General features: G+C 39.8%; 1 protein-coding gene across 4 annotated transcripts in view; it reads right to left on the reverse strand.

Annotated features, from left to right (window-relative positions):
• Positions 1–17784, reverse strand: part of ZNF521 (zinc finger protein 521) — a 283177-nt gene that overhangs the window by 73669 nt on the left and 191724 nt on the right. Inside the window, exon 6 of one of the 4 annotated variants that reach the window (XM_053664355.1) lies at positions 12837–13101. The exons of the other annotated variants lie outside the window; for them this stretch is intronic. Within the exon in view, the coding sequence (XP_053520330.1) occupies positions 13055–13101 (47 nt within the window). The 3' untranslated portion in view covers positions 12837–13054. Of the gene's footprint in view, positions 1–12836; positions 13102–17784 lie in introns of those variants that run through there. 4 annotated transcript variants of the gene reach the window in all.

The following is a 17784-nucleotide window of genomic DNA, read 5'->3' on the forward strand; positions in this document are numbered from 1 at the left end:
CAAAAAGCCTACAATTTCTATTATTTTATATATTTTCATTATTTAAAATTTTAAAAAGGAAAAAGGAAAAGAAGAAACCTTATTTTTGCTCCCAGCGGGAAGGACCAGCAGATACTGAAGTTGCTACCTATCATACATTCAACCGTCAAATTTCACATGACTGGGAGGAACAGAAATATTTTATGAGACAATTGTTCAATTTGTCCTTTTACTAAGTGATGCAATCACTTATACCAAAAAGATGGTAAATATTTTCACTGGTACACGAAACAACCTTTTGGCTGGTTTATAATTACAACAAGGGTGCTAACTGAATCCTTTGCTTTGTTTCAGTGTCCCTTGTTAGTGCCATGGACCTCTCTGCCTCTCTTGTTTTTCTCAAAAGCAATTTAGAAAATGCTTGTATTTTAGACAAAAGGAGAACATTTGGTGAAAGAAAATTCATCATTAGGTATCTAGAGGTTTGTTAATAGAAAAGGCAACTCCCACAGTGTATCCTAGTGCTCAAGCCAGACACACATGCTCAGGACCAGCAAGCTGCCTTCACAGTGGGCCAAAAGTCATTATCATAATTTTATATTACATAGACTACATTGAAAATTTAATATATCCCAGCAAAAAGAGACAAAAGACATTTTGCATAATGCTTCTGTGAGCACACTCTCTCTTGCTACTCTTTTAGCCACCCCATGCAGATAATCACACCAGGAAAAAGAAGTTCATTACCTAAGCCAAATCAAAATTAGGCTTTTCTTTTTGATAGGGAACTTCATTAGTAAGCCCTGTCTTATACAGCTGGGAGATTTGATGAATCTATCTTAGAGTAATAATTCAGTACAATCAGCCACAATTTTAACTTTTATATCTTTATTAAGGAAAGTAGAAATATATAAACTAGATACCCATAGATGGAGCATTAAAGATGTTAAATCAAGATGCCAACTAAAATCACTTTGGGCATTTAAAACATTCTGTACTGATAGAACAAACCCAGGTAAGAAACGCAACTCTCTGCCACCTAGCTACCCATGATTATGTATTGCAAGGGGAAAAATATCAAAGGCAGCAAAACTGAAACACTTGAGGAAAGAGGATATTTATTGAAACTATCAAATGAAAACATCTCCAGATTTTAAAGTTATCCCATGATTAACAAGAAAACACATGGGGAAAGAGTCCTTTTAGAATTCTCCTTAAGATGAAAGCTAGAGAGCTATTGTCCCTACCCCACTGTCCAAGAAACCATGCACTGCAGTGCCGAGTGCCCGTTGATATCATACAAAACTCAGCTGTCCCACAGACGTGGAACAAAGGGCTCCATTCTCCCCTTTGTGTGACCCACATATGTAAGTAAGTGCACCAGCATGCAGGAGCTCTGCTGGCTGCAGACGATTGTCTGTGGAACTCCTCCAAGATTGCACCCTTTCATGCTGAAAAAGCCTATCTCCGTATCCCTGACTGTGGACATCGCTTTCCACACTGTGCTTGAAGCTAACCTTGACTTTTGTAACCAGAGTGAAGCTTCAGTATCACACAGGGCTTCTCTGGCCATTGTCCAGTGTGCTTTCTCTTCACTGTACAAAACCAGCTCTTCTTTAGAAGTATCAGTCTCTCTTTGCCGCATCCCCCCCTTTTACTGGTGTCCATGAATTTCCCCAAATACTTAGATCAATATTATTGAAAGAATGAGAGTCTTGAATTCCTGAGATTTAAGACTTTAACACAGAAAAGATCATTTAATTTCCTAGGTCTCTTTGGTATTATCAATGTAATATTTTTAAACCCTGAAAAGTGAGTAAAGCTTATGGCAGAACAACAACAGCAAAAAAATCCAAAAATGAAACCACAAAACAAACCTCTCCCACCTGCTATTAGATGTCACTTCACCCATATTTAAATAGCAAGGGTGCTCAAGAGGCAAACTCCACTGGACTTGAGCTTGAGTTAGTCAGTGAGCATAAATGGTCCAATGACAAATCCTGACTCCCAGTACTGTAACGCTTGACAAACTCTTTTTGAGAAGGGACAAAAAGTTTAAGAATTTCCTGGTTTAATTTTTAATGGTCCTGGTTAAGAGTTAAGAGAGTAAATACTTTCTCATATTTACGACAATCTAACATGCACTCTCAGGGCACTGGGAAACACGGATAGCGCCGTGAATTCTAGCTTCCCCACAGGTTTAACTTTTACAAATTAATAACATGGTCTGCTTCAGTCCCTTCTAATGTTTTATCTTCTTCTAAAAACTGTAGAGATCATGCACCATTTGCGGCCATGGGCAGAAGCAGGAAGAGAAAATGAAACTGACTCTGCCATTTTAAGACAAGACAAGGGAAACTTTTAGAAAGAAAGATAATTCCAATAGTTATCATTTATAGAGTCTTAATTGTGCATGAGTCATGGAAATAACTGTGTTCCCCTCCCTAAAATAACCCTATTGGTTAGCTACTATTAGTCCCCTTTTATGACTTAAGAGACTGAGTCTTTGCAAGACTCGGTAACTTGCCCCAGGTCACACAGCTAGCAAAGGAGAGGTTTGGATTTATACCCAGTAATCTGACTCTAATGCCCATTTCCCTAAATTACCCATCATAAAATTGGCAAAGTTGTTGAAAAGTCTTCAAAAAATTCACTGAATTTTTTTGGGTCTCACTACATCACCAGCTGGTACACTGATACAGATGGGTTTCTAGAACACTCACCTAGTGGGGGAAGCCTGTACTTGAGAGTCCGACCCTCCAGATGATAATTCTGGTTTTTTGGGGGGGGGGTTCCTCCCTCATATCATTCTCATATAACTTTTTATCCATGTTATATTACATTGTGATCATCTCTAACGATTATGTATATATTCACACACATATACATATGTATGTATGTAATATTACATACATACATATGTATATGTGTGTGTGTCCCTGGCTCACAACCTTTTGTTTTGGTAAGTAAAAAAACAAAACAAAACTGGATAGTCAAAAACCTGTGACAAAGACAGAGGGTAAGATTACACAGGCATCATATGTATGCCTATTACATAGGCATAGCCATACATGGCCACAATTCTTTCTGCTCTGGTTTTTTCCTCCTTAATCTTTAGAGATTACAGAGCACCGCAAATAATCTAACATTTGAGATTTTTAAAGGCACCAATAATACCAGTGCATAGTTAGAAAACAATTTCAAAAACAACCATCAAAATCAACCAACAAATGCCAACAATGAGAGCAAGATAGCAACAGCATCAACAGTTAATAAACAAGTGAGCCCTGACTGGTGTGGCTCAGTGGATTGAACACTGGCCCCGCGAACCGAAAAGCTGCCAGTTCGGTTCCCAGGCAGGGCACATGCCTGGGTAGTGGGGTCAGGTTGGAGGCGTGTGAGAGGCAACTGATGTATCTCTCACACATGGATGTTTCTCTCCCTCTCTTTCTCCCCCTCTTCCTTTCTCTCTAAAATAAATAAATATAATCTAAAAACAAACAAGTGAAAACAAGGGTCTTAAGATTGATCTTTTATATTAAGGTATAATAACATACTTTAAAAAGGCATTTTTATTTATGGTATAGGAAAACTGTAGGTTATATGAACTCTTAATAACTGGTTAAAAACCCAATTATTGTCCTGGCTCAGTTGGTTGGAGCGTCGTCCCATAAAGCAAAAGGTTGCGGGTTTGATTCCCAGTCAGGAAGCATAGGACAGGCAACCGGCTGATGCTTCTCTCTCACATAGATGTTTCCCTCACTCTCCTCCCATCCCCCTCTGTCTAAAAACAAATAAGCAAATCACCAATTATCACCCTGAGAGGCAAGAATACAAATACAAAACTATATGTATAATTTCCCTCCCATTGAACTGCAATTTAGTCCAAGTTCAGAAAATCCAGTTCAGCTATTTCCTCTTTCAACGGATTTCCACACGTTATTAGAAGTACACAGTTAACCAGGTTTTGTGCAGTAGACAAAATGGCATTGTGGGATTACATTAGTTCGACAGCTGCTTTATGACTATAGCTTCCAGACCAATTTATTTAATATTGATCTTTAAACAAACATCAGTACAAATAAATTTGAGCACTCCAGTCCTGAGATTTTATATCTATAAAAGAGGCCTATATTCAGACAAGCAGGGCCGCCTGTATTTCTGCCTTTGATTCTGTTTTCTTTGATCCTACCAGGTATCAAATACATCAGTGCCAAATTAAAACAAATCCATCTTCAGATAACACTCTGTTTATAATCTTTCGTGCAGAAAGAATTTTTCTATCAATAACTTCCAGCAAGCGTTTTGACTGATCTTTTCGCTGCTTTATTCTGAGTACTACAAAAGGCGGTGGTGCCCTGTCCTGACTTGAGCGTGCACCCAGGTTTACCTGGAATACCTGCTGGAAGGGGCCGTGTTCCTCTCCCCACCTCCAGGGGTCTTGCTCCCTTTAACAATTCTAAGCCAGAGGTAGGGCCGCACCAGGCTCCAGCGGCCCCCTGCTGAGAAAATTGCTGCACAAAGCTCAGGGTTCAGGAGGCGAATAACAAAACTTTTACGGGACTACAGTTGACCATTTGGAGGAGGGGACAGCTGGGTGCTAAATATAAACGGGAGAAAAAAAAACTTAGATAGGGAAATAGATAATGAATCCTGGGATTAAACACTCAATTCAATTAGGCAGGCGTATATGAATGTGAGGCATAAATGGAGCCAACATAATTATTTGCACAGGACTTATTTATGTCCTTCTTAGTTATCCTGACTGAGTACAGATATGAGGCTCACCAAGGGATGGATATTCCTGTGGTCTGGAGGAGGGATAAAGTTCAAAGTTTTTGGTCACAGTTCATTCATGTCTGCCATCTGTTTTATGTTCATTGAAGCCTACAGATCTTTCGAAGAAATGAAATTTCTTTTCCCTCCCTCCTTCCTCTTCTTCTCCATCCTCTCTTTCTTACTTTCTTTTAAATAAAAATATTCTGGAAACAGACTAGGTCAATGGAAAAGTCTTAATGAGAAATTAAATATCCCTTTCACAGAATATCTAGTTTTTTTTCCAAACACATTTAACCTGTACTGTCAAAGGGAGCCATATCTCTTCTGAAATCATAATTGTTTTCTGTGAGTTATGAGTTTTAGTGAAGGGTTTTTTAAGACCGTGTGAATTAAAAAAATCTTTTTACCCTGTCGTAAATGAGGGCTCACAGAGAGGTTGAGAGGACACAGTAGCTTTTAAAAAACTTTTATTGTTTATGCTGTTACAGTTGTCCCAAATTTCCCCCTTTGCCCCCTCCTCCTTGAGCACCCAAGGTCAGTCCCCGCACTGTTGTTGGTGCCCATGGGTGATGTGTGCATGTTCTTTGTCTAGTCTTCCACCGTTTTTCAGGTAGTTTCGACTTCCCCGTGTCCCTCTAACAGCTGCCAGTCTGTTCCCTGTTTCTGTGCCTCTGACTCTATTTTGCTCATTAGTTTATTCTGTTCCTTAGATTCCAGTTATAAGTGAGATCGTATGGTATTGGTCTTCCTTTGCCTGGCTTATTTCACTTAGCACAATGCTGTCTAGTTCCATCCATGCTGTCGCAAAAGGTAAGAATTCCTTCTTTTTTACAGCCAAGTAGTACTCCATTGTATAAATGTACCACAGTTTTTTGATCCACTTTATCTATTGGTGGCCACTTAGGCTGTTTCCGAATATTCACTATTATAAACAATGCTGCAATGAACATAGGGGTGCATGTACTCTTTTGAATTAGTGTTTTGGGATTCTTATGGTATACTCCCAAGTGGAGTTGCTAGGTCAAAAGACAGTTCCATGTTTAACTTTTGAGGAAATTCCATACTGTTTTCCACAGTGGCTGCACCAATCTGCATCCTTACCAACAGGATTCCCCTTTCTCCACATGCTCGTCAGCACTTGTCTGCTGATTCATTAATGTTGGCCATTTTGGCAGCTGTAAGGTGCTACCTCATTGTGGCTTTAATGTGCATCCCTCTGATGGCTAATGATGCTGAGCATTTTCATACATCTATGGGCCCTCTGTATGTATACAGGGCATAGTACTTTAATGTTTAACATCACAGATGCATAAAAGATACAATTATTTGAGACTATTATTCCTCAGTAATAACACGATGCTATAAGTAAGGCAACATATCTATTATTCATGTAAATACCAGCTTCTGCTAGGCCCCTTTCCAGTGTGTGGATATAAATGAACTTAAAGCATTAAACAACAGCATGTATTATATCTTCCTAATTTAAAAAAACTCCTCTTTTTTCTTCATCAAACTATTAAAACTATTTATACTCTAGAGATACGTGAAAAGTGTACACATGGCCCAATGTCATCTACTCTCTTGCTCCTGGGGAACAAGATGAACTACAAGGCACAGATATTTGTCCACGTAGCTGCTGAGCCTGTGAGAGAGAAGGCAGAACCTCCATGTAGCTGGCAGGGGAGAACTGGGGCTATTGTTACCTAACCACTCAGTGTGACAGTTGGACCCAGAGAGGAAGGTCCTTCAGTCTCCGTGTGCGGTAGGGTGGAAGGTGGGGTGGAAAGGGCGTGATATTTTTCCCGGTAGCATCACTGATATGATTAAATGGTAAAACATGTAAATCTGCTTTGATAACCAGAGGTCAAGCCAATATAAGGTTCATATTCTCTCCTGACTCACAGTATCATATTTCATATGGCAATAATTTTATTAAAGGAAGTCCTTTTATGGCTAATATAAGATTCTACACTGGCTGATGTTTACACCAGACCAAAGGCTGGAATAGAGGGAAGAGCTGGTCTTCTCTCTTGAGACGTTCCTCAACATGGCACCCCCCGCCCCAGTTACATTTACGTATCACTAACCCAGTTCCCACAAATGGGGATAATGCCACTGAGAGGTCTCTACCTTTTGTTTGTCATTGCTAGCCTCCTCACCTGGCTGATTCTCAAGGAGTTAGGAAGGGAAGATATGGCCCTGTCCTGGGTGCTCACATCTACAGTGACAATTCAGGACGAGAGATGAGTCAGTGGAACCTGTGAGACTGCATCACTGGGTGAGCCATGGTAACTGACAGTGTAAGTCCCAGGCATCAGCTATGTTCTGGGCAGAGAAAAGGTTGAGAACTACTCCTCTGAAGATGCTTCCATTAAACCACTTATAACAGTGAGCATGTGACTATTGATTTTTTTGCCCTTTACCTACCGACCATGAGCAATCTGAGATATACTCAGCATATCTTTGCATCCCTAATCAGTGACAGAGTTCCTAGCATAGACCAGATACTGAACAAATGAGCAGAGGCTAGAGGACAAACTTGGAGGAGAGAAGATGGTGGTTTGGAAACTGTGACATATAAGCAGAGCTTGAAGAAACTAGTGGATGTTGATCTTGGAGGAGAATCAAGAAAAGAGGCATGTCAACTGCAATAAAATATATGAGGACTTTATGGTAGAAGACTTTATTTTTTTTCCATGTGGTCTAGTGGATGGAAATTTCAGAGACAAGCTTACAGCATACTGAGACTCCTCCCTCTCTTTCATTCACCTTATACCTACAGAGTCATAATTCCTAAATATTTCTGAGTTCCATTGCTCCTCCACTTTCACAGCCATAGTCTTAGCTCTGGCCCTCATCTAAATCTCTCGGGCTATTTATAGTTCCTTGCATATGCTCTCTCAACCCTTTTATCCCACTCTCCAGCCTGCTCAAGGTCTTAGTATGTTGCTCCTGGGTTAAAAGCTATTGGAAACCTCGCCACTGTCCTCTAAATAAAACTCTTCTTCCTTACCTTGGAAACAGTGTGTTTGATGATCTAGTATGTTCTTTAGTCTTTTAGACACACTCTTCCCTGAGAGAATAGCCTTGTTCCCTGGCCTCTGTGGGGGAACTTATACTCAACATTCAAGATTATTCTCATGCATGTCCTCTTTTTTTCTTTTTAATCCTCACCTGAGGACATGGTTATTGATTTTAGAGAGAGGGGTAGGGAGGGACAGAGAGGGAGAGAGAAACATTGGTACCCAAACCGGAGCGCAAACCTGCAAACTAGGCATGTGCCCTGACTGGAAATTGAACTCGTGACCTTTTGGTGTACAGGACAATGCTCTGACCAACTGAGCTACACCAGCCACGGTGATGTCTCCTCTTTTAGAAAGCTTCATTGTCCCTCTCAGGCATGTCCATGCAGTCACTTCTCTGTCTTCTCATAGTACCTTGTGATTTATTACATTTCAGTTATTTATAATTACTAGTATTACCTTGAAAAAAGGTAACATTTTATTGATCTTTCAATCCCATTTATTGAAATACCATTTACCCAGCATTTTACTTGGTTGAGTAAATAAATGGAGGACTGAGTGACTCACTCTTTAAGTAGAGCTTCAAACAATGGACCAAGCTCTTGGAGGAAGTATTGGGTCTTTAGGGGTTAGGTGGTAGGTTAGACTAGACATTTATATGCTCCTCTAACTTTTCCTCTACCCGCACCTCCTTAGGGCTTGGTGAGCAGTAGGGTAGGAGAGAGTCAAGGCAGACTCGTATGAAGTTCAATCAGAGCTTTCTCTTCAGACTAGCAGACTAGTAAACTAGTCAAAAAGTCAGAGTTAGCTTTCAGTGTACATGGATGACAAACTAGTCCAGAATCTAGGTTTAAATACCAGAAAAGCCCCTACCTGCCCTCAGAATGAAAGACTGTCAGGTGCAGTTAGAGAGGATTTCACTTAGGGACTCGTGTCATACAAACAAGGAAAGATTTTTACAAACGAAACGCTTAAACAAAGTCCTTTCTTACAGGATAAGGGTCAGCGTATCTTGCACTCTGGGTAGTGGCTCCTAATGGCTACTTCTAACAGAAGAGAATGCAAGCACCAACACACCATTCCACTGCCTACAGAGATCTCCCAGAGTATTAAAGAGTAATGATTCAAAAGTACTACTTTTATGAATCCATACTTTGGAATCTTTCTACAAATTTCTCCAAGCACTAGCTGTGTGGAAGATCAGAGTCCTATCCTTAGGCATTTATTTAGTGCACTTCAAAGACGATTTAGAAAATTGTACTCTAGTGATGCCCCAAACCCACTGCCCTGGGTGCCTAACCAATTGCCAGGGGGTGTTTTTACTGCTAGAGAGAATTTATCTCTAAATCAGTTTTAAATCAGGCACTAACAAGAGCCTGCAGAACTATGATCTCCTTGTGCTGTGGTAAGGAGAAGAACGCCCTTTGCCATTCTCAGAGCAGAAAACTGCCCGTATCAGCCTGAACCCTACCAGTCTTGCACATCGGCCTAAGAGCTGCTACGGGTTACATTTCATGAGTGAAATTGAACTCCTTCTTCTACTCTTAAATGTAGCCCTTGTCTATTTCAATACTTAGTTGACATTAGGGAAAATAGTGTAATGACTAGAGATAAGCTTAAAATGAAAAGCTACTCTTCTGCAAGAGTCACTGGAAGTTACTCTTACTGAAATCTGACCAAAATATTATACCTTCAAACGCTGAAAGATGGGTAGGTAGCTATCTTATAACAGAAACCATGAGATCTTTTAAAAAGAATTTCTTACTAATGGTAAAGCAGTCAATTAAAGCTAGAGGTGCTTACAGTTTTAAATGTGATTTAAAAAAAAAAGTGCTGACAACTGTGTTTAATAATAGATACATTCTGGTCCATGAAGTAGTATTACTAAGTGTATCTTTATGCTGTCAAATGTGTAGAGTGATGGTCAGCTAAAATTTCAAGTTGCAAGTAATCTACACTAATATTTTAAGTAGTTTGCTTGGTCATGTAAATGGAAATCAGATTTCCAAAATTCTCTAATAAAAGTCTATACTCATAAATTACAAATTCACTTCCTATACTGCCCATAAAAATCCCACCAGGACCAGGGTTTATGCAGGCACAGAGAAGGCTGCTGGGTCCTGCCCCCTCTCCTGTTACCTTCTGGTACCGGGATAATGAGAAGCTTGACAATGTGGCTTCAGGTTGGAATTAAAAGCCTAAAGCGATTCCCACTCTGGTTATATGGGGCCTGGCTGCTGAGATTTCACAGGACCTCACCGAAACGACCTCTCTACTTCAACGCCACTTGGTCCCGCTCCAGCTAGGCCTTTGGATCAAACCCTCTGGTGTGAATCCAGACGGCATCTGGGAAACCACGGTGCGGATGTCTCCACAGAGAATCACCGAGGCTGTCAGGACCGAACTTCACACTCAAACATTTGATGCATTTTAAAAAGGGATTCAGCCTCCGACTCAAACAGGCAGATGGGTCGTCTAACACTTCAAAGGCGTTAGCAGGATTGCATTTTTCTCCCTTTGTCCCATAGTCCATTCTACTTCTCCTCTTTCTCCCCAACATGCCTCTGCACAGTTCTGAAGGAAGTGGCAAAGTCTGACCACTCCTAACAGAACACAGCAGAACAGGCACAGATACATTAGCTTTCTTATATAATCCCGAGCTTTTTCCAGCTCTAATGTCAATGATTCCAAGAAATCAGGGGCCGGCAGAGGGAGAAGGAGTCATAGAAACAGGGACAAGATGAAAGAAGCAGTGAGAAAACGCCTAGTTCTGTGTTCTGTTGTCCCTGCAAAACAGTGAGCAGCTTCCAAATTTGAACTTGCTCTGCCCATCGTGCAGTTTCCATCATAAAGTGAAGGTATCCTACAGTGCAAGAATTGTTGATTTCATTCTGGTTCAAGTTATTTAGGAAAAAGTGCTAAAGTAAAAATGACCTTTCCCTTAAAAGACTATATTTCTAAAGTTATTAAAGCAATTATTAAATTAGAAATATGCTGTGACTTGAGGCTGCTCGTCATTATACAAGTTCAAAAATTTCTACTGCTATTTCTCCACTAGTTAACTCCTGGATTGGTCGATTGACATTGAAGGTGGACAAAGGATTTTCCCTAGAGACATCCAGAAATGGGTGTATATCTGAGTAATTCTTCAAATCCTGAAGGGACCCAATGTCAGGAAAAGGGTGAGAGTCTAAGGAATCTTAAGGTAGATGTAAAGGGCAAGGGGCAAAACAGGCAAAGTTGGGCTTCAGAAGCTTTAATATGTCAATCAATCAACAAATTCCATTATAAACTAGGTAATCAACATCATCCCAGATATTGGCAGAAGAAGGAATTCTATCTGCTTTCTAATATTTCAAAATGTAATGGGAGAATGGAGGTTATACTAATATTTACTTATATAAAACCACTTGTAAATAACCCAAGTCAGATAATGGATGAGTTATGACTGCCAGGCATAATAAAGACACAGTAAAGCTGTGTCTTTAAAAAAGAATATCTATTTAAGAGGTAAGGTGCAATATGCTTTTGAATAAATTCAGGTAAGATTAAGCTGAAAAAGATCTTAGAGATTGTCTAGTACAAAAACCCTCTCAAAATAAGGGGACATAGACTTGCTTAAGTCTGTTGGTGAGAGTGGCAGAGAATTCAGGTCCCATCAACACCCAGTACCATGTTCTTCCAAGATGTATGTGCATTCTGTTGTGGAGACTCTGCCGTATAAAAATCTACATATCCACATTCTCCATCTAAGAAGAAACATTTCCTCCGTGCTCATTTATCTCTTCAGGGCAGAGATGCAACATCCACACATGTGCATTACACGCATTTATAGGAAGCATTTTGAAAAGTCTAAGGAGCTAAGTGAAAAGACTGGACCTGGCTTAAACCATGTAGGTCTTGACTTAAATTTTGTATGATGTCTGCATCCACATTTCGTGCAAGAGTGTTTTCATTGTCTGTTGATTGTTGTAATTTGCTAAGGCTGGTAGTCCTTTACATGAATCACAATTTAAAACTTACAGGCTACATGTGAAAATAGCTATGAATTAAAAATATATATCATAACTATCATTACTCAGACCAAAAAAGTAAAAGAAACACTGAAAATTAAGTAGCTCATTGCCTTTTCAATATGCAGTTATTTCAAGTCAATAAAAAATGACAATCACTAATTTTTAATGGACATAAGACATGGATAAGCTATTTTTAAAAACCAAATAGAAATGGTGAATAAAAGATGGACAAAATCAATTGCACTAAATAATAAAAAATTAAAAATTAAAATGAGGTATTGTTGGTACATATCGAATAGAAAATTTTTAATATTAAAAATTTCTACTTGAAAAAGGTCTATTATTAACTGTGGTCAAGGGTACAAGAAAACAGGTGCTCTCATACACTGCGGGAGAAGATGTGTATCAGTACCACTTTTGCGGCCAGATATTTGAAAATTCATATGAAGAGCATTAAGAATGCTCCCATGTTTTGTTACTCATATGAATTTATCCTAAGGAAATAATCAAGGTAATAACATAGTTTTATGGGAGAGAATGTCCATTATAATATGTTTAAAAGAACAACATATTGGTAATAATTTAAAATGTTCAATTCAGACTCCACAGAATGTCTAAGTGCATTGCTTGCATAAAGATGAGCACAAGCATAGAAACGACTATTTTGCAATCATTAAGGCACATAAGGGATCAGTATATTTCAGTGGCTTAGAACACAATCTCTGGACCTCAAACTGCTCAGTTCAAATCCTGCCAACTATTAACTTTGTGGCCTTGGGCAAGTTGATTCACTTTTTAGTGTCTCAGTTTTCCCAGACATAAAATGGGAATAACAGTAGTACCTATTTCATAGAATATTTAGTTAAATGAATTAATACGAGGTCTGTCCAGAAGGTATCCAGCCATATAATACGAAAAATAGTGAAGAAGATACAAGATACAAGAAACATTGTACATAAGACAATTGTACATAAGATAATGATGTTTTAGTCCCTTTCAGAGTAGGCACCTTGGGACCTCACACCGTTTCCCAATTGCCATCAGTCGCCCCATTGTATTGTCCTGAATCTCAGACGTGGTCTTAAACCTCTTCCCTTTCAAAAGTGATTTTGGTTTGGGGAAAAGCCAGAAAGTCACAGGGTGTCAAATCTGGGCTGTAGAGGGGCTGAGTCACCTGGGTAATTTGATGTTTCGCCAAAAAACTCTGCGTGAGACGTGATGTATGAGTGGGGCACGTTGTCATGATGAAGCTGCCAATCACCAGTTGCCCAGAGCTGCAGCCTTCTGAATCATCCGAATAGATTCTGTGGAGGAATGTTTAAGCTTAACGCAAAATCTGATGCAGATTTGTTGCTCTACTCACTCAGTCATTTTGAATGTGCTGGCCACATAGTATGCATGCTTATTCAAATGGCGTCTACTGCCCCACTGACAGTGAAGTACAGTGAAGTCATCACTGTTCATGCACGCACATTCCAATCTACTCTCCTTGGCTGCCAGGTTATATCGATGTCCTGCAAACCCTTCTCATTGTGTTAACAGTGGTGGGACTTTTTCCAGACAGACCTCGTTCGTATATTTAGATCAGCACTGACAAATAATAAGCACTTAATAAATGTTAATTATATATTTCATATATTTGAAGACTACTTACTGACATGTGAATATGTGCATTATAAAGTATTAATAAAAGCATACATTTATATTGTATAGTAAGATCACATACATATTTAAAGTATATGTACATGTGTATACATTTGTATAAATAAAAGGCTGAAAAATTGTAGAATATATTCCAAAATGTTATCATTTGGCTCTCTGAATTGGATAGTAATTCATTTTACTTTATACTATACTACATTTTTCAAGTTGGCAATAATTAGAACAAATAGAGCATTCAAAGGAAAAAAAGGCATATGTTTTCTATATCTTTATTAGGAAAGGAATCTTCAGAGGAAAACACTATTATGTATGGAATCACTAAAATAGTAAAAATGGAAGCTCCGTAAAATAATTTAAGAGGTTGAAAAACAGAGGGGAGAAAAGAGGAAAGGAAAGGAAATAAAAAGGAAGAAAATACCAATCATAAAAATAAAAGAAGGAAATCACAAGCAACTATGTTAAGACCTGGGAGATAAATAAGAACCTAAACTGTAGCAGAGGACGGACTTTGCGTTCCACAGGTCAGTGGGTCAAGAGCCATGTGCCAGGTCACCCCGGTCACCACAGCCGCCTTTGAACTGACATGTAAAGTGATGCCACTGCTGTGGCTGCTTTAGGATACGGTTACAAGAAAACGGCTCAAGGTAACTGAGAAGCTGATCATTATCAATTAAGCTGTGCTCACTTGGCATGGCGGGGTACGTTCTACAAAGCCAGCTAAACAGTTTCTTCCATGACGATTTGTTTAATTTCCTTCACAGCACATCTATTTGCCATGTTGCCCCAAATTGGGAAAACCCCAGAATCCAGGCATACCCTGAGGACAGAGGGAAAGAAAAACATGGTCTGATGAGAGACAGCCAGCATTTCCTCTTGTTCCTGGCTGAGGAAAGGATCTACATGAGGAAATGTGTAAGTAGGAGTGTTGCTTTCTCTACAGGACAAAGGACTGACACTGAACAAGAAATAAAACCCACAGAACTAAAGTGGACTTTGTGATGTTGCAAAATTGATCACTAAATAACTATCCCATCTGTGGATAACAAGGGCACGTATTCAAGTTCAGTGTGCACTGATTAGGCAGGTCAGTGTGAAAGTCAGAGTAGTGTGGTCCACATAGGAAATTCTTGGGAGAGAAAATAAGCTGTGAACTTTGATAGGGACTGGAGAGAATAAAAGGTCTTAAAACGGAGGCCCCTTTTAAGTCCTTTTAAGTCCTCCCTTTTTTCAGTTTACACAACAGAGACATTTTATATCAAGGTCTAGTTAAGAAAGGCTTGGGACTAGCTATGTGGCTTTGTCTGAGTGACTTGGCCCCCCTCAGCCTCCTTACCCTAAAACCAGGATAACAGTATAAGCCAGTTATAATGGAGGACTAAATGAGGCAACTTAGATAAAATGCTCAGCTCTACAAAATGTATTCTACAAATAGAATAGAGCATAAAAATTAGCAAAAGACAATGAAAGGTCCGGAAGGATTAGAGATGGGGAGGTGAGGGGCACAGAGAATACCAGACAACTCATCCTCAGGGACACGCATATGATTCAGGTGGAATTCTGTTATATGCAATCGAATGAGCCTTCTAAGCATTCTTTTAATGGTGTGTTATTCTATCCATGTTTGCGGGCAGGGTAAGATTAATTGCAGAGCTCACAAAAATGAAATCGGGCAAACTTTTGCCCATCAGAAGGGCAATGGGGAAAGTAACTTTGGTGATCAGTCATCAGCACACTATGGAAATTGTGCATTTGGGGTGCTGACTTAGATGTACTCCCAGTTTAATTAATGCTTCTCTGCACTTTTCCTGTCCAGAAGGTGAATGAATGAGTGAATGAATGCTGTGTATTTTGTTGCGTTCCATACTGATGAATTTGAAAGACACTGTTTAAGAATTTGGTTGCAAGAGCAAAAGCTCACTTGCGGTTCTTTTACACACAGGCACACTTGCACATATGCACACACCACACTGCACACACACACCAGATTTCCTTATCACACCATTCCATTCAGGTGGATATTATTTACTATTCTCATTGTCAAGGTTGGAAGTAAAATTTTCATAGATAAGTTCACACATATGTACTCCTTCAGTTTTGTGTTTTTTTAACAGCACTTTGTATATTCCCATAGTGAGAAGAAAAACAGAAACCAAGGTGAGAATTCTTTTGATAGTTCCACTGCTTTTTATAAGAAACAAACAAGCCGTATGCCATAATGGGAATTAGAGACAGTATTTGGGGAGGTTGCCAATATTTAGGGGAGTGTGTGTGTGTGTGCTGTTTTCTGCTAGAGCGACAATGGTAGAAAATTCAAAATAAAACTCAGCAGGTCCTGCTGTAAAATTTTGGGCACCAAACTGAATTTAGGGAGAGCAGAAGTACCGGGTCTCTCTGGGGACTTGGTCTAATACCTCCTGAGGCCCCTGGCTCAGCTGTGGCAAGCTAATAAGGTTAGCCTGAAGCAGATGCAGTTGTTAATACAGATGTGGCATGGGACCTCCTGAGGCAGGTCACAGTCATGATAACTCATGGTCATATGCAATATACTCATTATGAAGGCTTGTGACGGGAGCACCTCACACTGGAGGTAGCACAGTGTGTCCACTCCCTTTGTCTCTCTCTGTCTCCCTTAGTTCACCTGATGGTAGGCGGGCTGACTAATAATTCTCTACACACACACACACACACACACATACGGTGTTTGGGGAGAGTTTTGTCTGGGACACTTTCCCTTCAATGCAGAGGATTTTAAATCATTCTCAGGCAGTTGAAGTTATTGGGGAACTATGGATAAAAAATCTCATGGAAATTGAATGTGACAGCTGGTGTGGGGGGTCCAGAAAAAGGAACTGTCACTATTTATGGACACAATAGAGAGGAATGGTTTTTGGCAGCTACTTTCAAGGTTCATGGTGTGTAGTGAAATAGCTAATATTGTGGATAAGGACTGATTATAAATAAAATGGTGTGTTTCGTCAATTCTTCCCATTGCTCACAGTCTAAAATGATACCTTGGAGAAGACAGATGTAAACTACCTGATTTCATTTTTCTTAAAATCCTTTTGAAGAGAGTGAGGTGATTTGGAACTTACAAAAACACAGACTGTCCTGAATGAATGGAAGATTGCACGTACACTTTGCACACTGAAGCAACCGGTTTGAGAAGCCGTGCTGGGGATGTGAGTTAATGCAGGACAGAGCTGTGTAAGGCAAGGAGAGAGGGTGAGCACTGAAAAAAAATCCGCTCTGTTTGATATTTTCAGGCGAATGGAGCACTGCAACCCTTTCGGTACTAATTTTCTGATTTCTAGCCCTAGAAAAGATGAGCCAGTTGACTCCTAAAATTCCCCAACCACTTTGTTAACAAGGACGGCGGGTTACAACATGACAGCAGAAGCTCCTGGACACATGGGAGCTGCCTCCTGTGGGATTTCCAAACTTCTCACTCCCGGGGGACAGACAGTGCGGGAGCGTGCATGTGAGTAAAGCGAAGTCTCTGTGAACCACGTTTTCCCAAGAGAAACTCCACTGAGGGGGTCATTCTTCAGCTGGTCCAGACCAATTTTTCCTCCTCTGTAAGTGATCATGAAGAGAACGATCATTGTGCTCTAGTCTGAAACCAAATGTTTCACGTTACACACCGCAGCTTCAGTGAAGTTACGACTGACAGGACAAAGGCCTCACATTTGTATGCAGGGATAACGATCATTCTAAAATGTATGCAAACGAAGCCCGGCAAAAATAAAGTAAGCTTCAATCAAAGAAAGATCATTGAAGGACATAAAGCCAAGGTGTGATTTCAAGTGTACGAGTATAATATATGGAGGGGTGGGATTCTACGGTAATTGAGAAGGCGATGTTTCTAAAGAACTTATACATCGCTACCCGTCTGTTTCTGCAACCCATAAAAACAATGAATATCATCACCTAAGTTTACTCATTCACCAGTCAGTTCATTAATCAGTCATTCATTCGACAAACTTCACGGGCATGCCAATAAGTTGTAAAGTGTTCTCACACTTGACAATTGTAAGGTATCAGAGATTGTGGAGCCAGTTTAATAGGGCTTGGCTATCAGACCAGTCTGTTATTTGATGTAAGAATGCAATGAACAAGGCTGACGAAGATGCTTCAATGATAAAATCCATATCAAATTTGGAGATGGGTTTAGGGTTGGATGTGGCTACTAAAAAATGTAGAACATGAAGGAAATTCAGTTATCTCTGTGACTGAAATATTTCTATGCCGAACAAGATACTCAGCATAATTTAGGCTCAATTCCTTAAGCTATACCTCCCAGTGGGCATTAGGTCAGATTTTTAGTT

This window comes from Artibeus jamaicensis, unplaced genomic scaffold (assembly GCF_021234435.1).
Source record: "Artibeus jamaicensis isolate MK-2021 breed Jamaican fruit bat unplaced genomic scaffold, CSHL_Jam_final contig_354, whole genome shotgun sequence".
NCBI classification, from domain to species: Eukaryota; Metazoa; Chordata; class Mammalia; order Chiroptera; family Phyllostomidae; genus Artibeus; species Artibeus jamaicensis.